We start from the raw sequence: 20,495 nt of genomic DNA on the forward strand, positions 1-20,495 counted from the left end.
TTAGTAGAGTGGTACTTTGGAATGCAAGAGTCGGGTTGAGGCATTACAGTTTATGATTTGAGATTGAAGGTAGCTACTATATGCCACACTCGGGCCACCCCATTCACAAATGGTGTTCTTGGCAAAAGTTGGTGGGATGATTTCCGCAAAAGACATCCAAAGCTAGCATTCCGTGTTGCAGAGCCACTTGATCACTCAAGAGCAGTGAGTCTCCGTCCTGAAATAGTTGCTTCATTTCATGACAACTTGGAGACAATGTACAATCTCCACCAATACCCACCTAATAACATATGGAATGCCTGATTCAAGGGAGTGGTGTACCATTCTTTGTTGTGTGAACGCAGCTGGATTTGCCCTTCCGGTTTATTACATATTCAAAGGCAAGAAAGCAATTCGAAATTATCTAAGCCAATGTGAGGATGGGGCTATCATGTCAATGCAAAATAAGGCTTGGATGACTGGCCAATTGTTTGCTGCATGGCTTGAGCATTTCAAGAACTCCCTTCCAAATGGAGTCACACCAACCAACAGGCACCTGCTCATAATCGATGGGCATGGGAGCCACACTGGTTTGGATGTTGTGGCCAAGGCAGCTGAATGGGGTGTTGATATAGTGACATTGCTTGCACACACTTCTCACAAACTCCAGCCCCTTGATGTGTTGGTCTTCAAGTCTTTCAAGAGCAATTTCAACAAAGAGAGGTCAGTTTGGCTAATGAATAATTTTTGTCCCCAAGTTTCAAAGACAGATCTTGCTGGCATATCAGCCCGAGCTCTAGCTACCACTCTTACGGAGTCAAACATAAAGGCAGGATTTTGTGCCACTGGAATCTGGCCATTCAATAGTGGAGCTCTTTGTTTTGATCACATGCCATGTAATGCAATTGAGGTTACAGTTACAGAGCTGCCTATGCAATTGGAGCCAACTCCAGAATTTGTGGAGGCTGATCCTACTCAGGTTGATCCTACTCAGGCTCCAAGCACACCAGAGGTTGATCCTACTCAGGTTCCAACCTGGAGGGAGCAGCAGTGGCAGCCCTCAACAGCATGGGCATAACAATTCCTGTGCAGGAGAATCAAACCCTGAATGCACGGGTGGTGGACCTACTACAAGTACCTCGTGAAAATGTGACCATTGCTAGAGTGCATGGAGAGGCGTATGTGGACTATAGCCATTCAATTATTCTAACATTTGCTCAATATATAGATACCATGCGGGCCAAGAATGCAAAGAAGGTGGAGGTGGAGAGAATGAAAGAGGTAAGGAGAAGGCAAAAAGAGCTAAGGCAGAGGGAATCACAGCAAGCAAGAGTGGCCAAAGAAAAGCAGAGAATTGAGGAGCAACAAGCCAAGGCAGCCAGAAAGGCATGGGAGATTTAGCAAGCCCAATTTGAGGTGAAATTGAGGGCAGCTTTGTGGGGAGGTGTTCCTCTACATAGTGAGGGTCTTATCTCCCTACATGTGCCTACTGTAGAGCATCGCATGGCTCGTGCCCATCGGTTTGAAGCTTCGAGGGCAAACAATCAAATGAACTTGTATGCAGCCCCCAGTTACCATTGAAAGAGGAAGTTTTCAAATGCTCTTTTTTGAAGGCCAAACACAGAGATTGTGTGGGATGGTCTACTCTTGTGAATTAAGCATTGTAATCAGGCCGATTACTGTTTTGTACTGAGCCCCTTTTGGAAGCTTTGTGCTCTATTATGAGCTGTTTTCCCCACATGAGTGGAAGAGCCAATTGAGATTTGGCATTGCAAGAACCCATCTTACTACTGCGAATCGAATCTCGGTGGAAAATATAGCTAGATTTAATTTTGTCTACGAGTATGAGTGCCCTTGTGAAATGCTTCTCAAGAGCAATTCTGATATCTAGGTCAATTGGCAGCCCTTGTTGCTTGCTGAATATAATAACAAAAAGAATAATCTCTAGAAAAACAAAAACAACAAAAATAAGCCACTTTCATGCCTACTAGAGCCAAACTGAAGTATAATCTGATGGGCATATAGAATGACAATGGTTTTATAATATAGAAGACACAATCTCATGACAGGGATTTGGTTCCTGCTATACACTATTTGGTATTAATGCCAAAAAAGAATCTCCAGTTGGACTAACCTCTAGCTGGATTTGCCCTCCAAAGCAGCATCTCATCATCAAGAAAGACAAAAGAGGCAGTCTAGGCTGCATACAAGTCTACTGTTATCATGATTGTCAGTGTCAATGCAACTGTTTCTGCTGCCAGTACAGTTTCAAGCAAGCAGCAAGGGCTGCCAAACTCAAATTGGCTGGGATTGGTTGTTGGAATTCCTGCACAACATGAGACTCTCTACATTGCGCTCTAGGTCCAAACTTTAGGAGCAAAAATAGCGTGCAGGTTCACGTAATCCAGTGGGTGGTCACAGGACATGCGATTGGCAAATTATGGACACAGAGGAGCGATAGAGCAAGGCCTTCAGTGGACTACTATTGGACCCAAGATGCCATATGAGTTAGAAGAGGGCATCACAGAGAGGAACACACGGTTGACGTCTCACCCCCTGAAATGGCTGACCATGCATCTGAGCCTTCAGGATTTTGGGCTTGAAGAGTCCACATCTTTGGAGGCATTGCATTGTTGTAGAGGCCCATGTCTGCGTATTGAAGCACCCCCGCTTTTGCGTGTCGTATTTTGACAATCCTTCGAATGGACAATTCACAGTCGGTGAATTGCTCCCAAAGTTTTGCTGGAAGATGATATCTGCACTGCAAAGGAATTCCCCACTCCAATTGCACAAAATCCACAGGGAAGCGGAATTTGGGCACCCTACAAGTTAGGGGGGCACAACACTGGCCCCTTTACCCTAATCCTTAAGCAGAGTCTCCATACTTATGCTCCCCATTTGATCGACAATGGAGGAAGAAAGGGGACGACTCTGCGACACAACTCTCTCTTGAGTAGAGCCACTATTCACCATGAGTATGCACTACGGCATACAGTGAATGGGATAGTGGTGGAAGGCTCCAAAGACCATCATCTGTCTGAGCCCTCCCAAATCCGCAGGTGCTACTAACTATCACACCTCCACGATGATACAGCCTTGAGTCCCACTCAACCACCTTGCATGCTGTGAATCTAGCGTTAAACCAATGAAAGAAGATGTGGAGGCATACGAGTGCTGCCAGGATGCTCAGAAAAGAAAATCCCCCCATTGAGTCGATGTATCTCTCTTGCTTGTTTGTCTTAATTTCATTGGAACGCTATAAAAACGTTAGGCCTTTCATTTGATATTTGTGGGTGGACGAATACATTACATTTGATTGACAGATTTCGATATAGTCCATGGGATAATCCTAGAGGGGATTTGATGGATGCGCCAGCACACACTAAGGTGTTATGCCCATAACCAGACACCATAGGATATTATTGCACACGATCGGCTGATATTTGAACATTGGAACTTGGTTTTCAAAGGAGCCTTATGAGAAAACAGAGGTCGACGGTCGCTTACGAGATGTTCCAATGATACCCAATGGCATATAAGGAATGTAGATAGGAACAGAGAGTCGCGAACACTATTATTGAGTCACAAGGGAACTTATCCCTACTCAGGCCCATACCTAAAACTTGGATTAGACTAATGGGAACTTACGGGAAACAAACTTTGGTGATTCCTCGATGCAAGCATAAATGTCGCTCGAGTAGATACCTCACCAGAGGTGCATATGCATCTATCTAACAAATTGTTGAGTCTAGACCTACAGACACTGCTCTTCCTTTCGTTGGGATTTGTTATTAGAGTAAGACAACGCCAGTAAGCATACCAACACAATAATTCACGATCCTATGATAAAGGAGCAAAGTTTCTTTGAGATATCTGTCTCATTCGTTACTGCACATCAAAATATAAATGACCCGATTATTCTAGAGCTAGAATATGGGGAAAGATGTTTAAAATTCACTGCATTTCCATACTAAGGTTTGCTGTCATGTTTCTATGGGTAGGACATAGATAACAATTGTGGATTAGCATCGAAGCCTGTAGTCCCACTTCACATGATGTTCATATTCTTATATGCATGTGTTGATGGATGGATGCAGGTGAGTTGATGTGCTTTACCCCTAGATTCATGGGAGACACTTCTCAACATATGTAGTGAAGATCCTGTACTTAGCCATGATGGGAGATCCTTACGCCCAAATCCTGGAGCAGATTATGGCATTTTGGCATCATTTTGGCTATTGTTTTAAGCAGAATTATCATCTCTATATTTTTAGTCTTGTTAATAGGAGAACCTCTTGATACTGTTATTAGTTGGGGTTTACCTTCTATGCTCCTACATGGAACTATCTAAATGCAAAATATTGTAAAGGAAGCTTAATGCATATTTTCTTGAATATGTATGCTTTTTTATCTTTGGGAGGATGCAAGAAGAGGTTATGTTATGGTTTTAGATTATAGAGAAAGCTTGAATGACATTTTGTGTCCTTGATTTTGAGGGTTAAATTTTGGTTTCTTAGTAAGAAACTATTCCATAATGAAATCCGCAAGATTTGCTTACTAATCCACTAGATTTTATTAAGGACGTGTTGTAATATTTGAAATACTGGTTGCAATATTTGAAATACTGATAAACATTGGAGATTTATTGAGAGAATTGGATCCTATAGGGATATAAAGCTTTGCCATGGCAATATCTTGGGTATAATGTTAGTGTTAGGATAGATTAGAGCTTAGGAAAAACACACACTTGTCTAACCATTGTAAGAGAACAAACTCTTCGCCCCCTCTTCGCAAACAACTAATGGTTATACATGCTCTGCTTTTGTGATGTAGACCTCAGTTTGGCATCAAGATTTAAAATCCTTGGGGTACAATGAACTGCTCCCAACCCCTTCACTTGGCTGCCAAGCGGTCGTGACTATGTTTAGTAAAAGGATCCATCAAGAGATCATTGCTCTCGACTCTCAAGAAATTACAACACATACCGAGTCTAGCAAATTGCTGGTCATATAATTATCCCTCAACGATTGGTGCAAATTATTAGTGTTAGGGAGGGGAAACTTTAAAAAAACCATGTTGATTATTAATCAACTGGTTCAGTCTTTAGACCAGCTTATGGAAGAGGACAGTTTATTAATCAACTGCCCCTTTGTCTATGGAAAATTTGGGCCTGAGATGCTTTTCTATTCCAAATAATACATCATCGAGGAAAACCCAACACAGTTTTTGTGATTTGGAGGGGTTATCCCAAGAAGTACAAGATACCATTTTCTCAGATCAACTTATGGTATCCATAGTCACACCTAGAAAGAGCTCAACGTAGACATATACAAATCCTTTTTTTCCTGCAAGAGTCTTTGAAGTAGAATTGTTAGCTTGTGATAACAAAGTATGGGTGCTTCATGACATGAATTTACTAGCTCCATTTGCTTTGGATACTTGAACCTTTTTGGCAGATTTGGTAGATTGTGCAAAAGCAGTAAAAGAGGAAGCAAAGAAACATGCCCAGAATTTTAATATCAACATTGTACACAATTATGCCTTGGCCAATTTCTTTTTGATATTTGCATTTGCCCCCTTGACTTTTTCATGGTCCCCCTACCTCCTCCCTCACTCCATGGGCCCCCAAAATCACGAGTTTTTTTCTGTCCAAAAAATCAAAATTTTCCAAAAGTGTCCCCAATCCCCCAAACACCTCCCAAGAGGCCCCCCAAACTATCCCCATTGACTCCCGACCTTCCTCCTAGCCTCTTTCTCCTCTTAGCCTCCTCTCAGCCTCCTCTCAATCTCCTCTTAGCCTCCTCCTCCTCCTCTCAACCTCCCCTCAACCTCCTCCTCTCAGCCTCCTCTCAGCTTTCTCCTCTCAACCTCCAGTCATCCTCTGCCTCTCAATATCCTTAGCCTCCTCTCAACATCCTCACAACCTCTTCTTGCTCTTAGCCTTGTCCTCTCAATCTCTTCCTCTTTTCTTTCTCCCATTTTTTTCTTATTTATGAAGCGCTCCTCTTCCCCTAGACCAGATGTAAGACACATTTTGAAGGAGTACTTCATTTTGGGATTGCTCAAAAGGGGCTTGTATGGGAACGAGGGTAAGAGGACTACGTTGTGGAGAGAGAGAGAGAGTGTGTGAGAGATATGGATTCCCATGCATTGTGTGTGTGTGTGTGTGTGATTTCACTAAAAAAAATATGTGCGTGTGTGTAAGAGAGAGAGAGAGAGAGAGAGAGAGAGAGAGAGGCAGAGATGGATCCCCATGCTCTGTGTGCGTGTGTGTGTGTGTGTGTGTGTGAGAGAGAGAGAGAGAGAGAGAGAGAGAGAGAGAGAGAGAAAAGCCAATGGATTCCTATGGATCATGATGTAGTGGACACAATAAAGATTTGATTTGATTCCTAGGCTTTGTTTGATTTGAAGTTATTTTATAGATATTCTGATTTCTATTACTAAGTTAATGATTTTAAAGAAATACTAATAATTTACTTATTGCAATTGTCAGGATGCATCAAAATTGACCATTTAGGGACGTGCCAGGCACCGCTACTACAATATCTATGAGAAGTGAATTCATGACCACAATGGGGCATGTCTTACAATGATGATTATTTTCTTTTATAGATCAAAAAGTTAAAGATCAAGAAGCTATTGGAAAGGCACATGGATGTAATACTATCTTTCATTGAATGGAATAATTCATGTACATTGGCTAAAAATGATTTGATTGAATATACCAAGAAATTTTTTATACCACATTGGATATCTATATTTTGTTCTGTAAATGATCATATTAATTCTTTCAGAATGTATTACTTTAGGTTAATTGTTGTATTTAGTTAGCCAAGACAACTTTGAATTACTACATGAATCAGTGTGATGAAGAACAATAGGTTGTGCATGGATGAGAGTAGCTAGGTTGTTTGTGGGATCTTGTTGATGAGGTGTAGATGTAAGTCCTGAAAACAACTGATGGGGCATGGATTCCTTTAGAATGAATTCCTTTATTAGGTAGTAGGTTGTCTTTCGGATCTTGTGGATGAGGTATAGATGTACATGTTGTCTTTGGGATTTTAAATCAATGGGTATATGGTCTTTGAAAATGTACTACTTTTAAAGATTATGTAGGTTCAGTTAGATATGAGTCTTTATTTACTTAGTACATCCCAATGGTGCCAAAATACACCACCTCATGCATGGATGAGACAAATTAATATGTATTATGTTGTGTATATGAAATATGTATGTAGCTATTTGGAAGTTATATTTACTTCTTGGACATTACATCACATTTGAAAACAATCAGACATAATTGCATGTGATCACTTGTATTTATTATTTACATAGAATGGGAGTTGGCAACTTGAACCCCCAAGTAATACATTCTTTGATGGAATACTCCAAGTAACAATTTGGGAAGGTTCTACTCTTAGGTATTGCTTATATTTAGAGCTAGATTGATTTTTTAATTCAATTGATACTTTGACTCATGAATAATATAAGTTAGAGGGGATATTATAATTGAATATGTATTAAAAAAATTTGCTTTTATAAATTTTATCAATTATATAACTTTTTTTAAAGATCTTCTTCAAATGGACCAACAATTTGGATGTAATAAACACAACGCATCATGTAAATTTAAATTATGTAGAAATCAAGCATGCAAAGATTCAATAAGAAGACATGACAGGACAAGGGTGGGAAAAAAATTTTCAATTTTATTTATTAAAAGAGGTGGAAAGCTTTTGAAGGTTTAAAGTTAACATATCCATCAAGACCCAATGAAAGATATCCATATCATATCCTAATGTTTGGCATCCAAAAGTAAAAGTATTTGATTATCTAAAAGAAGAAACACTTGTAGATCAATTGTACCATAAGCATAGAACATGTCCATGCATATCCATGCTATTGAATTAAGGTACAATGAGATTATTAGGGGCATACATATGTATAATATCGATGATTCTTGTATAAGGTAACAATTATCTGTAATGACAAATTGTCTCTAAAAGTTTAAGAGTGACATTTGTTCTTATTGGTTTTAGAGTAAACATTAAAACAATAACTAGAGAAGGACATAATACATAAGAAAAAAATATGATTGAATTTATGTAATAGATCAATCTTGGAGTATAATATGCATATGCATGCAAAAGTGAAAGGAATGCGCATGGGACATATATAAACCATGAATAGAGTTTGTAGATCAACCTTGTAGAGTATAATATGTGTACTTTTTATGAGTACCCATTGTGAGGCCATAGGTCGTTGCATTGTATTTTTGCTTCCATGATTTGTTTTCACAATTTCATCAACATATTGAGAGTGAGCACTTTGGAAAGGCAAATATGTTTGAGAAGATGATTGATTTTGGGAAAAGTCTGTAAGAGAGAGTTGTAGATTTTACACCAAGCTACAACTTGATTGATTTGATAGCCCACTTCAGAGAGCTCAGTCCATTTCGATAGCTAGTAAGAAGTGCAGGTACACACTTTAAAAATGATGAGAGGTGGAAAGACCATGTCTTTTATGAATGATAAGAGCAACAATCTCCTAGTTCGACACCTATTATACGATGATAAAGACTAATATATTTCAAATATTTCCCTAGAACTAGAGACGATTGGTGCAGTTACCACATGGGAGATTTTCTTTGGTTTGCAATAGATAAGTTTTTTGAAATTTCATCCATGTATTTTTTCATAATCCACTGCTGGAAATTTTCTCCATAAAGAGATTAGTAGTTGATTTCTTGTACCAATACAGTTTGCATATGGTGTGGCTGATTTTATCCAAGATCTTTGCTTTGCATGGTCTTTTTCTGGTAGTATGGCAGCATTTTTATGTAAACCCAGCATCACCTTTAGGGATTGGTATGATAACATTTGTGATTGCTACTTAGACAGTAAAAAGAAGTTTATGAATGATACTTGGAAGCATGTTGTCACTCTAGATAGTAATATAATCGAAAATGAATACTTACGAGATGAATTAAAGAAAGGCCTTAACCATATCCCATGAAATGGGTTTAATATAGAAGGAGCTATTTCATCTTTATTGGAGGTTTTGGAGAGACAAAGTGTGAGTCTCCCTTTCTATAAGGATAAAGTAGATGTGTTACACAGGGATTTTGAAACTTTTGGGAGAAATTTCTTAATGACTACATGCTCCACATATATATTTAGATATTGCAAAATCAAATTTCTTCTTTGTTATGTTATGTATTAATAATATGCATGGATTGATGTATCATGTATCTATGCTTGATGTAAGTAAACTTTAGTAGCACTAATATTGTATTAATGTGTAGGAATTCAATGAATACCCAGATAGAGATGACAAACCCAAAAAATAAGACACTAAACCCATTAATTGAGAAAGAAAAGCCAACAAATGAGAAAATAAACAAGATGGAAGGTTTAGATAAAAATGTCAGCACATCAAAGGAGACAAAGGTTTTAAAAGTCATCAATATAGCTGAATGGTATGTGGATACTTATGGAATGGATTATGATAAATATTTGGGGGGAGATTACCATCTTCACTAAAGGAGGGATAGTAAAGGGATGGTGTAGTCTTGGCAACGTAGTTGATATGCAAGAGGGTGTGGATAAATCCATGCATTGTTGCTATGATAAAGACAAAGAAAGGTGAAGAGGTAATCGTCAGGGAAACACTTGATAAATTTGAGGTTACAAGGATGGTAGCAAGTTTTAGTAATAAGCCAGATTCAATGAAAAATCTTGGTTGGGAGGTGCAACTTGGAAGAGCATTGACAAATTGTGGAATAAGTTGCATGGCAGACATAATAACAGGGTTCAAAACAGTGTAAGAAAACATGAAGAATAAAAAATGAGCCAAAAGATAAAAAACAAATAAAACTCCTCAAAGGCGGAGGAAGAGTAAAACAGATAAGAGGACTTGCCTCTTGGTCCACCATTGATAGAGCCTCTTGACATGATGCTACCTGATACCAAGAGAGTAGAAAAGATGCGATGGAATTTATGGTAGGTGCAGAGTCCTTAAGGTGATGGAAAGCTTACTATCCATTTGAATATAACAATTTTTGAAATTTATGTCAAAAGGTGTTATAAGGCAAAAGTTAATTATGTGTACATTCCACGTAATGAAAACATGGTGTTACGACTGGTTATGGACTTTTGTAGAGCACCACATCTGGTGGACACAACCGCAGACTTAGTACCCTTTGACAGAAAGAATAAATGCCCATTAAAGACATTGAAAAAAGATGACATTCATTGTATCAACTACATTGTTATTTATGGGCAACACTCAATTGAAGTTGCAAAAAGACTTCAAGATATCAAGGAAGTCCCGGAACCTATAAAAGGCTTGTACAGGTAAAATAACAATATTTCATTTTATTGAATATTATATCCTTGCTTGAAATGTTCGATATGTGCCTTTGAAATGAGATATTGATTTTTGGTCCAATGTTAATAGGTTTCGATGAGCTAGAATAATCATGAACTGTCCAAATATGGAGCTAGTTGAGTGCTCAAGGATAGCAAACATTGTACATGCTAAAACTATGAGGAGGTCCTCATACTTGGACCAGATTGCACACGCTAGGCAACAGTGGGAAGCTTTTGAAAAACCAGCCAGGCCAACAAAAGGACGTGATCATAGTGATCTATGGGATGTGCATATTCATAATTTATTAAGATATGTATGTTTATGTTTTGCTTTGATCTTACATATTCTAATGCATCAATAATTCTAAATAACTTTGTCACGTGATAATGACCAAAATTCATCAAGATGACAAAGATGAGCCTTGGCAAGGTCACATTTAAACACGACTTCCACATGATCACGTCCTCAGAAGATATTTTTGAAAAGTAGATGAAAATAGCAAAAATGCACATAGTTGGTCAACTTCCTAACACATTGGGAAAGATTGAGACACTGAAAGAAAATAGAAAAGCAAAATATGTGATCAAAGAGGGAGAGGACTTCACAAAGGTAAGGCAAGCACCACATACAGCCCCTGTTTGTGGAACATTGTTTTGCTATTTGGAGGGACTATCTGAGGACAACATTCAAGAATTACAAGACAAGATAATGAAGCATAGTGTTGAAATTCAAAGAAGACAGAGCAGTTGATAGATATGGAAGATGCTTCAAGGAAGATGAAAGAAGACCAAGTTCTCCAAGGAGCAGTTGCAGCACATTTTAGTGCACTTGTTGGAGGTAATAAGAAGCAAAGTTAAAATGTTGTCATATGAACCATGTATTGCTCAAATGTTAGATTGACATTTCTATCATATGAACCCCATGCTAAGATGGTATTCCAATTTTGTTGTTTTGCACATTCAGTTAACATCCTGATGACTTCTAAGTCCTTGATAAATGCAACAAGGACAAATTGATCATGCTTATTAATCGAATAGGAGAGTGTGAATAAGCAAGAAAAATCATCTTGACTCCATCGATGTGATTCTTCTTTAGACACTGTGTCAAGGACAACAAGGACCAAGAAAACATCACAAGGCAGCTTATTTAAAACATCCATGCATTCAAAATGTGCTCCTACTACAGACACTATTCATGGTATTTTTTTATCGAGTGGTCCTTTAAATCCAATGTGTTGCTTATAGCATGAGGTGATCATATCTGTCACTAGAACAGGAAATGGTGCAAGTCTCTTCATCTTGCTTAATGAATGTTTAATCCACACCTCATACGTAATTAAGAAATTATTTGTGGCAATATACTCTATAAAATAGATGCATCTTTATTGCTTTAATGATGCTCTTTTACAGTACAAAAAGTACAGTGCATTATGGTCATATGGACAACATTTTTACGTGGAACGCATCGATTCAACGAGAGTCACGTATGATTGTGGAGTCATGGCTAACTTCACACAAGATAGCCGAGCAAGTGCTTCGGATACCAATCTTCTCTCCTCACAGTTGGATTATTGTGGAAACGGAGTACATTTTTGACCTATTTTTGAGTGCAGAGCCAAGTAGGTTGCATCAAAAGACATCATCACTCAAGATAGACCATGTTCAGTCAAGAGTAGGGAGGGCTAGTTTGGTTCAAAAATAGAGAGGGTATGAGAAGGATTAGATGGATGCTAGTTTGGTTCAAAAAACAAAGAGGATACAAGCAAGATGAGAGAGCTACTAGTTGGGCTCAAAAGCAGCCTAGACAAGGAGCCCCAAATCAAGGGTCTACACGCAAACTCTTTGAGATATAAATAGAAGCAGATGTTGCATTTGAATAGAAAAATGAAGAAGCAACACAACCGTTGCATACTAAAGAAATACAAAAGATAGAAGAAGAGGAAGGACGAGCCATGACCACATTGGTGCAACCTATCAAAGGAAAAGAAAGACGCAAAATAGAAAAGATCAATACTGCAAGGGACATAGTTCCAAAGGCTAGTTTCACAAAAAGACAATGTTCTTTTGTTCGAAAACTATAGGTAAAAGTTAAAGAGGACACAATTCCAAACACTACTTTCAAAACAAGACAATGTTCCTTATCTCAAGAAATACAGGTACAAGAGAAAGAGGAGGACAGAGAAAATAAAGAGGAAGAAGAGTCACATCAATAGGTTGAGGAAGATCAAGATGAGCTCATGTCGGATATATATGAGACGATCACAGAAGATGATGTTGGATATATATGGGGACAAGATCCCTATGCTATGAATGCTTGAGATGTGGAGTTAACAACTATTTTTACCAGCAATAGGAATCTTGATATATTCTATGCAATGCAGATATTCAAGGCTTTGGTGGACGGCAAGAAACCCATGATCTCTAATGTAGTCTTACATCCAATCATGTTCTGTCCAAATATAGGTAGCCGTGACAATCGAATTATGTTTGAAGGACCTACCCATTTTGAGGAGAGTTCACCAAATTCTTCACACAATGCCTTCGATAAATTCTACATGAATAGGTGAAGAGGAAAATTCTGAGAGAATTTTGAAAGAGGCAAAGAGAAATTTCTTGCTGCATTATAAATCTGAGCCAATTGATGGTCAGCATTATGCATATGCTTGTAATGAACCTTCTAGACAATCAAGGGACTCTAGAAGACTCACTGCAGAGCAAATTTCAAAGGTTCTTCCCTTTAATTTTTATATGGCCACAATATGTATTCTTATGCATTCAACAAAATATTTGATCAAGTCTGAAAGGCTGAATCATGATATTCTTGCAAAGCGTAAGATAACCTCGACATCAGAAATCCTAATGAAAGTGAGGTGTCTATGGATGACACTTGGTTCTCCAGTAACACATTTAAGAAGAACTGCCACAAAAGTGTATGCAGACACATTAGTCAATTTTTATACATGTTTAAGTGCACTTGTATTAAGGGGAAATCAAGAACGGGAAGAATCTCTCACAAGCTTCAAGGTAGTGAGAGATAGATATGCAAACTACACAAGTATACTTTCTTGACCTGATGAGGTGTTGTGAGCAAGTTTTGGTAGTTTACCATGCATACGAGAAGGGTGAGGTTACTTATGAAGGTCCTTTGTTACTATCACAAAAGTCAAAGGTTGAGAAAAAAGACATTAGGGGAGAATTGGGGTCTCCAAAGGGACCCCAGTCAATGTTTCCTAATTTCAAGGGATTAGTGAGGTATTTGAGGTGTACCAATGGGAGTGATCCTTTTTGTGGGGCAATGCCATGTTGAGGTGGATAGTGGGCAGACCAAGAAACAGCCCCTATTGGCTACTCCTCTTACACCAGGGACCACTCAAACCATCCCCCCCCCCTCAACCCATGCTTGATCCTCTTTCCATATGCATGCACCTCCCCCAAACAATCCTACAAGTCATTCAAGAGGCGGTGGGCCTTTTTGGGTGAAATTTCCCCCCCTCTCAGCTTGTTACAGGCCTGCCCCCTCCTCTTCTCTAGTCCAACTCCATTCTCCCTCCATTTTTCAAATGTGGAAACTCATTTGGCAGCTTCTCTGCCCCCTCCTGCTATGGTCCACTACCTTTCTCCCTCTCCAGCAACTCCTGTAGTAGCTACTCATTCTCTCTCCATTCCTAGCTATAGCACCTCCTACAGCAGAGCAGCTACTCATCCCCCTGTGCTCTTTCTCCCTCCATTCCTAGCTATAGTACCTCCTGTAATGGCTACTCATCCCCTCGGCTCTTTCTCCCTCCATTCCTAGCTACAACACCTCCTCGAGAAGTTGCTCATCCCACTCTACTATTTCTCCCTCCATTCCTAGCTACAACACCTCTTGGAGCTTCTCTCAACCTTCAATTGCACCCTCTATACCTTCTCCCTTTCTCTCCCTCTATTGGAGCTGATCTCTCCCTCCAAGTTGCACTTTCTAGTCCACTATTACTATTGTGACCTCTATACAAGCATGGTGAGGAGACCGTACATGTACTCTGTGTCCCACAAGAGCAAAAATGCACTGGGTAAATGGGTGCCTTGCACCTACAGCTTGAATGATTGGATAGTCATGAGAGGATCTGCCAAGGGTCCACATAAGCTTCCCAAGAGCAAAATAGGTGATCTTTTGCATGAATGGAAGGGCTGCATCATGAAGTTTAAGCTTGGGAAGAAAGGATGGATTGCAAAGGTGCAACACATCTACATGGGGAAGGACACTGCGCCTTCCTCCCTCATGCAATCAATTGACAATACCATCGCATTGTAAGTCTAGATTTTTGTGTAAGATTTCTAAGTGTAATGAGTCAGTTTGAAATTGTATTTTGAAATAGCACTTGTGCATAGCAGTTGTATTTCCTTCAGACTTTGAGGAGTGGGAACCAGTCAAGTGCTTCTTAGGTAAGGTTATTGCCATTCATGAGGATTTAGGAAGGCAAATGCATGTTGGAGAGAAGTCCTCTGCCTTGAAACAAAGAAATATCTATTGGTATGATGCCAAGTACATTACTGCAAGGACGGCATCAAGATATGGCCATCTTCAATGCATTGCAACACCACAACTTGAAGACATGGATTGTAGCATGGTGGACATAAGAATAGTGCAATCATACAAGGAAAAGATTGAAAAGGATGTGGGCATGGCCATGAAGTTTACATTTGGCTCTAAATGGTAAGGTTGTCTTGGTTTATGTCTTTGCACATTTTTTCTTCTTGTTTTTAGAATATGCAGATGCACCGAACAAAAACCATGTGGTCATGTAAGTGCCTACATGAGAATGCCCTTGAGGAATTGCTTGGGGTGAATTGGGGAAGTAGGTCAGGTGAACAAAACGGTGATCTATTTCAATGCCATGTATGTAAGGACAATGTGGTTGTCAAGTACCACATCTCCCACCAAATGTTATATTTTGATTTCCAATATAGGCGCTGGAAGAAAAAAGGTGGCAATTAGCTCCCCCTTGACTCTAACAATGATGATAGTACATGGGTAAGTTTATGTAGTGATTCTCATTTAGGAAATGTCAAGAATGTGACCATCACGTCATAGTGGAGGGACGTGCGAGAACACCTATTGGTCATGGAGTATGGCATGTCTGAGTCCTTTCACTTTACCTTAAATGGTGAAAAGGTAGGAAAGTGTGCAGAGAAGCACATGCATACTACCACTTTTATCCCTCCTGCAATATTGAAGATGGTAAACAATGAGGGGTGGAACAATTGAGGATTTTGACATTTTTCAATTCATAGTGGTGCAATTAATTTTGATGTTTTGAATGGTTTTGTTTCATGTCAATGTCAAGTTTTGCCCAAAAAAAATATAATTCATTTTATTATTTATATTTAGAACATTTGGGTATATATAGGTTATAAAGTTACTTTAGTTTCAAAGTTTCACTATCATAGCCATAGTTCTCCTAGCTAGCAAACTAGCATGGATTCTGCTAGGTCTGCCTTCCAAGATTTCATCACCCATACTCCATTAGTTGATAGAGAGGAGGAGTTATTTAAGGCAAGAGGAAGAGGAGGAGGAGAGTAGGGCGGCTAGTGTGGAAGGGAGGGAAGGAGCTGTTGCAAAAGGGAGGAGGAGGGGAGAGATGCTACAGGAGGGAGGAGGAGGGGAGAGCTTCTACAAGAGGGAGGAGCAAAGAGAGGGAGTAGGGCGGCTAGAGAAGGAGGGGAGAGGAAGGAGGGAGGAGGAGCTAGAAGGAGGAGGAGGAGGGGAGAGGGAAGAGGGAGGAGGAGGAGCAAGATGGAAGAGGGGAGAGGAGGAGGGAGGGGGAGGGAGGGAGAGGGAGAGGGAGGAGGAGGGAGGCAAGTGGAGAGAGAGGAGGGAGGGGGAGGGAGAGAGAGGGAGGGAGGGAGAGAGAGAGAGGGAGGAAGGGAGATTTGAAATTTGAAATTCAAAATTCAAAAAGTGGCGCCCTCCCCTCATTGATGGGGGGAGAGGTGGGCTCAAATGTGGGCTTAACCCACCTAGGTTAGGCTGGTTAGTCCTCTTTGGGACCCTCCAAGCCCCTTGCATTAGCCCACTAAGCATTCCCTAATCCATTCCTTATGAGGCCCTTTTGAGACCCCAATTCTCCCCTAATGGGTGATAGCAAGAATGTGAAGGCCCATAAAATATTTGCGGATAGCTATGTAAGAATGGCAACAGAGAAACTTCTCAAGAAAGAATGGGTTTTTGGCAGGAAGGACAAAGATCATTGCATGGAGGAGTGCATCAACATATAGGTGAAACGTGTTAGATATCAATGCTCCACTCTCATGTAACTACAAGGGAACCAGCTAACTCTACTTGTAAGCCCCCCATATGAGGAGAAGGCATTTGAGTAGCTCGGTTATCTGGTAGGTCCCGGTTTGGACACCAGATGGGGGCCATGTGTGGCTTAATGGTTAGACGGCTTCAGATAGAGTTGGCACACCACCGACTAGGCTACATGCAAGTGCGGGAAGGCATCCCTTGACTGACCGCACTAAGGGTAGACGGGGCATTTCCTGGGGCAGACCACTCTCAGGTTGCGAGGCCCGTTTGGAGCCTCAGATGATCCCGGATGGCTGTGGGCCGAACGGACACCATAGGTTAGTTGCTCTGTTTTTCGCACCGGTTCTATCGTATGGTCGGTGGCCTATTTTGACCCCCAATCGACCGTTTTGGGCAGATTGGGTTGGCCACCCAATTGAGCCTAATCGACTACGACTGGTGGCTATATAAAAGCAAGCTTGTGAAGCCCATTTTATCACTAGCTATAGCAACCTTGATTCCTTAGCATTCAGCCTTCGTCTTCTACTATTTCTAGCATGCCATCGAAGCTTCTTTCACAGGAGCGCACGGTTGGGAGGCAGCACCATCTATTGTATCAGTTCTATAGTAATCAAAATTTTTGATTCTCTATACTATCTTGTTTTCTCTCGCGTACGAGATCCTGTTATCTGTTGAGCACAGACGTATTATTTTCTTACATGGTATCAGAGCCTAGAGTCTAGCAAGAAGATTTGGTAGCGTGTTTCTGTTTGCGAGCAGATCGTGAGAGATGGCCCAGCCCGCAAGACTGCGAATCCCACCGTTCGGCGAAAGCGGAAATTTGGACGGCTCTAACTATCCTCTTTGGAAGTTCAAGATGAAGACCATCCTAAGCGAATATAAGCTTTGGGACACTGCTATTGGGGTGGACATGAGGCCCGGTTCCGAGGTCGGAGCCAATGCAGGACAACAGATAGTACCAACTACGGATGAGATTCTTGCATGGACAAGAAGAAATGCAGATGCACTGTGTTCTATTGTCTGTAGTGTTAGTGATTCTGTCATGGCGTTAATTCAACATGTCACCACAGCAGAGGAGGCATGGAAGGTCTTGAAAAATCAGTACGAGACCATGAATTAGACGTGGATTCAGAATCTCGAGACTCAACTCGCGAACGAAAAATTGTTTGAGTCTGAAGCGGTAGAGAAGTTCATCACCAGGGTGAAGAATATGTGCGATTAGATGACTACGATTGGCATCACCATCACCAGTGAGAATCTAGCATGAAGGTGCATACGGATTCTCCCACCAAAGTACGATGGTCTTGTTATGGCGCTTGATGCAATGGATAGTGTGATTAGATATTTGCTCATAGAAAAAGATATCCCTATCGGTCAATGCAATATTGACCCTAATATTGTGAAGCATATAGCTGCTTTGTCCACAGGTAAGAAAAAGGCATGGCCACATAATTGAATGAAGAATCAAGAAGATGGGTCCAAAGTAGTCACCTCATTCATGAGAGCCCAAATCCCACCACAGGTGATTGCATATGTTGAGAAGCTTGTGAATGAGAATAAACTGAGAATATCAAGGGATGTCAACCACGGCTTTCAATTCAATGTGAACATTACTTCAAAATTTGGAAAGGTTGTAGCATACAGGGGCGTTGGGATAAGCCCCAAGTATTCTTTATTGTGGATGAGGTTTCTTCCAATGATATTCACCAATTCATCGATAGAATACTATATACCACCATGAGTAGAGTTGGAATTTGAAATATTGTCATTTTTGTCAATAAAGAAAACAAGCCTAGAGATGCATAATACTTTGGAGAAAGTTTATGCCTGCGAATTCAATAAAGAGATCAAGGAAGAGATGCATAACACTTTGGAGAAAGTTTATGCCTATGAATTCAAGATCTGCCATTGTATGCAACCAAGACAAGCAAGAGAGAATGTGGATTAAAGATCCAATGCCTCGAATCATTCCTCTTATGCATGCGGAGTCCATATCCTGACCACTCCCTACAACATAACATAAGGGGGACTTCCAAGAGTTTGCATCTCATGCTAGAGGAGAAAGAAATCCATAGGTCCTCTCATCATCAAGTGCACTCCAAAATCTATGAATGTCCAGCAAAAAGTGGAAGTCTTTTGATTACTATGTTGGAATACTTGCAACCACCTAATTGGGAGATCACCTTATTACGGATGGGATATCTATTCAAAGATTTTATCTGAAAAGGATATTCCACTAATATTATTGAAAGAAAGGATTGCATGGCACACTTTCACTTGCAAGATGATCTAACTATTGGGTACGAGAGAGAGGTGGAACATAAGAGGATTGGAGATGATGACATGGATGATCTAGATGGCTCCTAGGATAAAGAGTACACAAACAATGATGAAGGGGATGCAGAGATGATCGTAGATGATGGCATGGATGATTACTTGGCTTATATTGGGAACTCCGAGCATATGAGGATGGTGCAGCTGATGCTAAAGAAGTCTAAAGATTTGTCTAAGCTACAAGAAATGGGAAGAAACTTTGATGTTCAAGTTCTCATTGGACAGCAACCTCAATATTTATCATTTGGTGAAGAAGAGATTCAAATCCTCAGATATCGAGAGAAAGAGGTTAATGATAAATTTATAATGGCCACCCTCAGGTTTGATACAAACTTTATCTTGGCTTAGTATTTATATTTTGATTAAATCTAATGAGCTAATGTTCATTTATTTTTTGATGTAGTATAATTATATCTTGGTTTCCTATAGTTTTTGGAAAGTGTGTATATGTCATATAGATTCCCTGCTTTCTACATGACTCAATAATAATAAAAAATCAATAGGAAATATTTGCACCTGGCTGCAATCTCTCAATATGGACAACGTATGAGTTGTTTTTTTTCCATATTATGAGGAGTAAGTGACATCCCAACCTCCTATTTACTTTTGTTACCAGAAGTAAGATGTAGTCAAATAATAAAGATTCTTAATTGGCCATGTAGTTTACATTGGAGTTGCTGTTGCAATCTCTCAATATGGACAATGTGTGAGTTATTTTTTTTCCATATTATGAGGAGTAAGTAACATCTCAACCTTCTATTTACTTTTGCCAAAAGTAAGATCTAGTCAAATAATAAAGATTATTAATTGGCCATGCAGTTTACATTGGAGTTAGCAGCTTTGGATTTATAGGCCAAGAAATGCTATTTTTCCAATTCAATGGCAAGATATCATGGCAATGTGTTAGCGTAATTGTAATCTTAATGCATTGTAACTTTCATGGTATGTATCTTTTGTGATGCACTTATTCATTCCCTTGTCTGCTATGATGGATAGGTCTACATCAAGGTTAATAAGTGCAGTCAAACAAGTCACAAAGTATGATCATCGACTTACAAGAAGCAATGGACTTACAAAGATGTGAGGTTGTAGAGAAAAATGATGCACACAGCTGTGGGTGGAGTGTATTAGCGCTACAACTACAAGTTACTCCTCCACTACTAGACACGGGCCTTATTGCAATGATTAAGCATTGACATTTAGCGCATGCGGGGTGCTAATTGTCGGTATGCAAAGCGGGTTTAAAAAGTGTCGCTATACAGCGACACTTGCCAATATAGTGACACTTGCTAGACTTGTATAAGGTTGTTATATAGCGACATTTTAGAGAGAGTGTTTTTTCCCATACCAACCTTTAAAGATAGTTTTACCAAATTTTCTTTTCATACATGTTTGATCCTTTGAAAGAATAAAAGTACAAGAGTATGTACATCAAGTTTGAAGCTCATATATTCATGTCCAAGTTTGAGATGAAAAAAATCAATGAAGAGCATTTACATCAATGGCTTCATCCTGTCTAGTGCACC

The 20,495-nt window shown here is 39.8% G+C and overlaps 1 protein-coding gene across 1 annotated transcript; it reads left to right on the forward strand.

Annotated features, from left to right (window-relative positions):
• The first annotated feature begins 238 nt into the window (after positions 1–238).
• LOC147881013 (MFS-type transporter clz9-like) lies at positions 239–1,057 on the forward strand. Its single transcript, XM_087402191.1, has one exon. The coding sequence runs from the start codon at positions 239–241 to the stop codon at positions 1,055–1,057; it is 819 nt and encodes a 272-aa protein (XP_087258317.1).
• The last annotated feature ends 19,438 nt before the right edge of the window (positions 1,058–20,495 follow it).

Source organism: Dipteris shenzhenensis, chromosome 31 (assembly GCF_047967505.1).
Source record: "Dipteris shenzhenensis isolate YYH24624 ecotype China chromosome 31, Dip_SZ_1.0, whole genome shotgun sequence".
NCBI classification, from domain to species: domain Eukaryota; kingdom Viridiplantae; phylum Streptophyta; class Polypodiopsida; order Gleicheniales; family Dipteridaceae; genus Dipteris; species Dipteris shenzhenensis.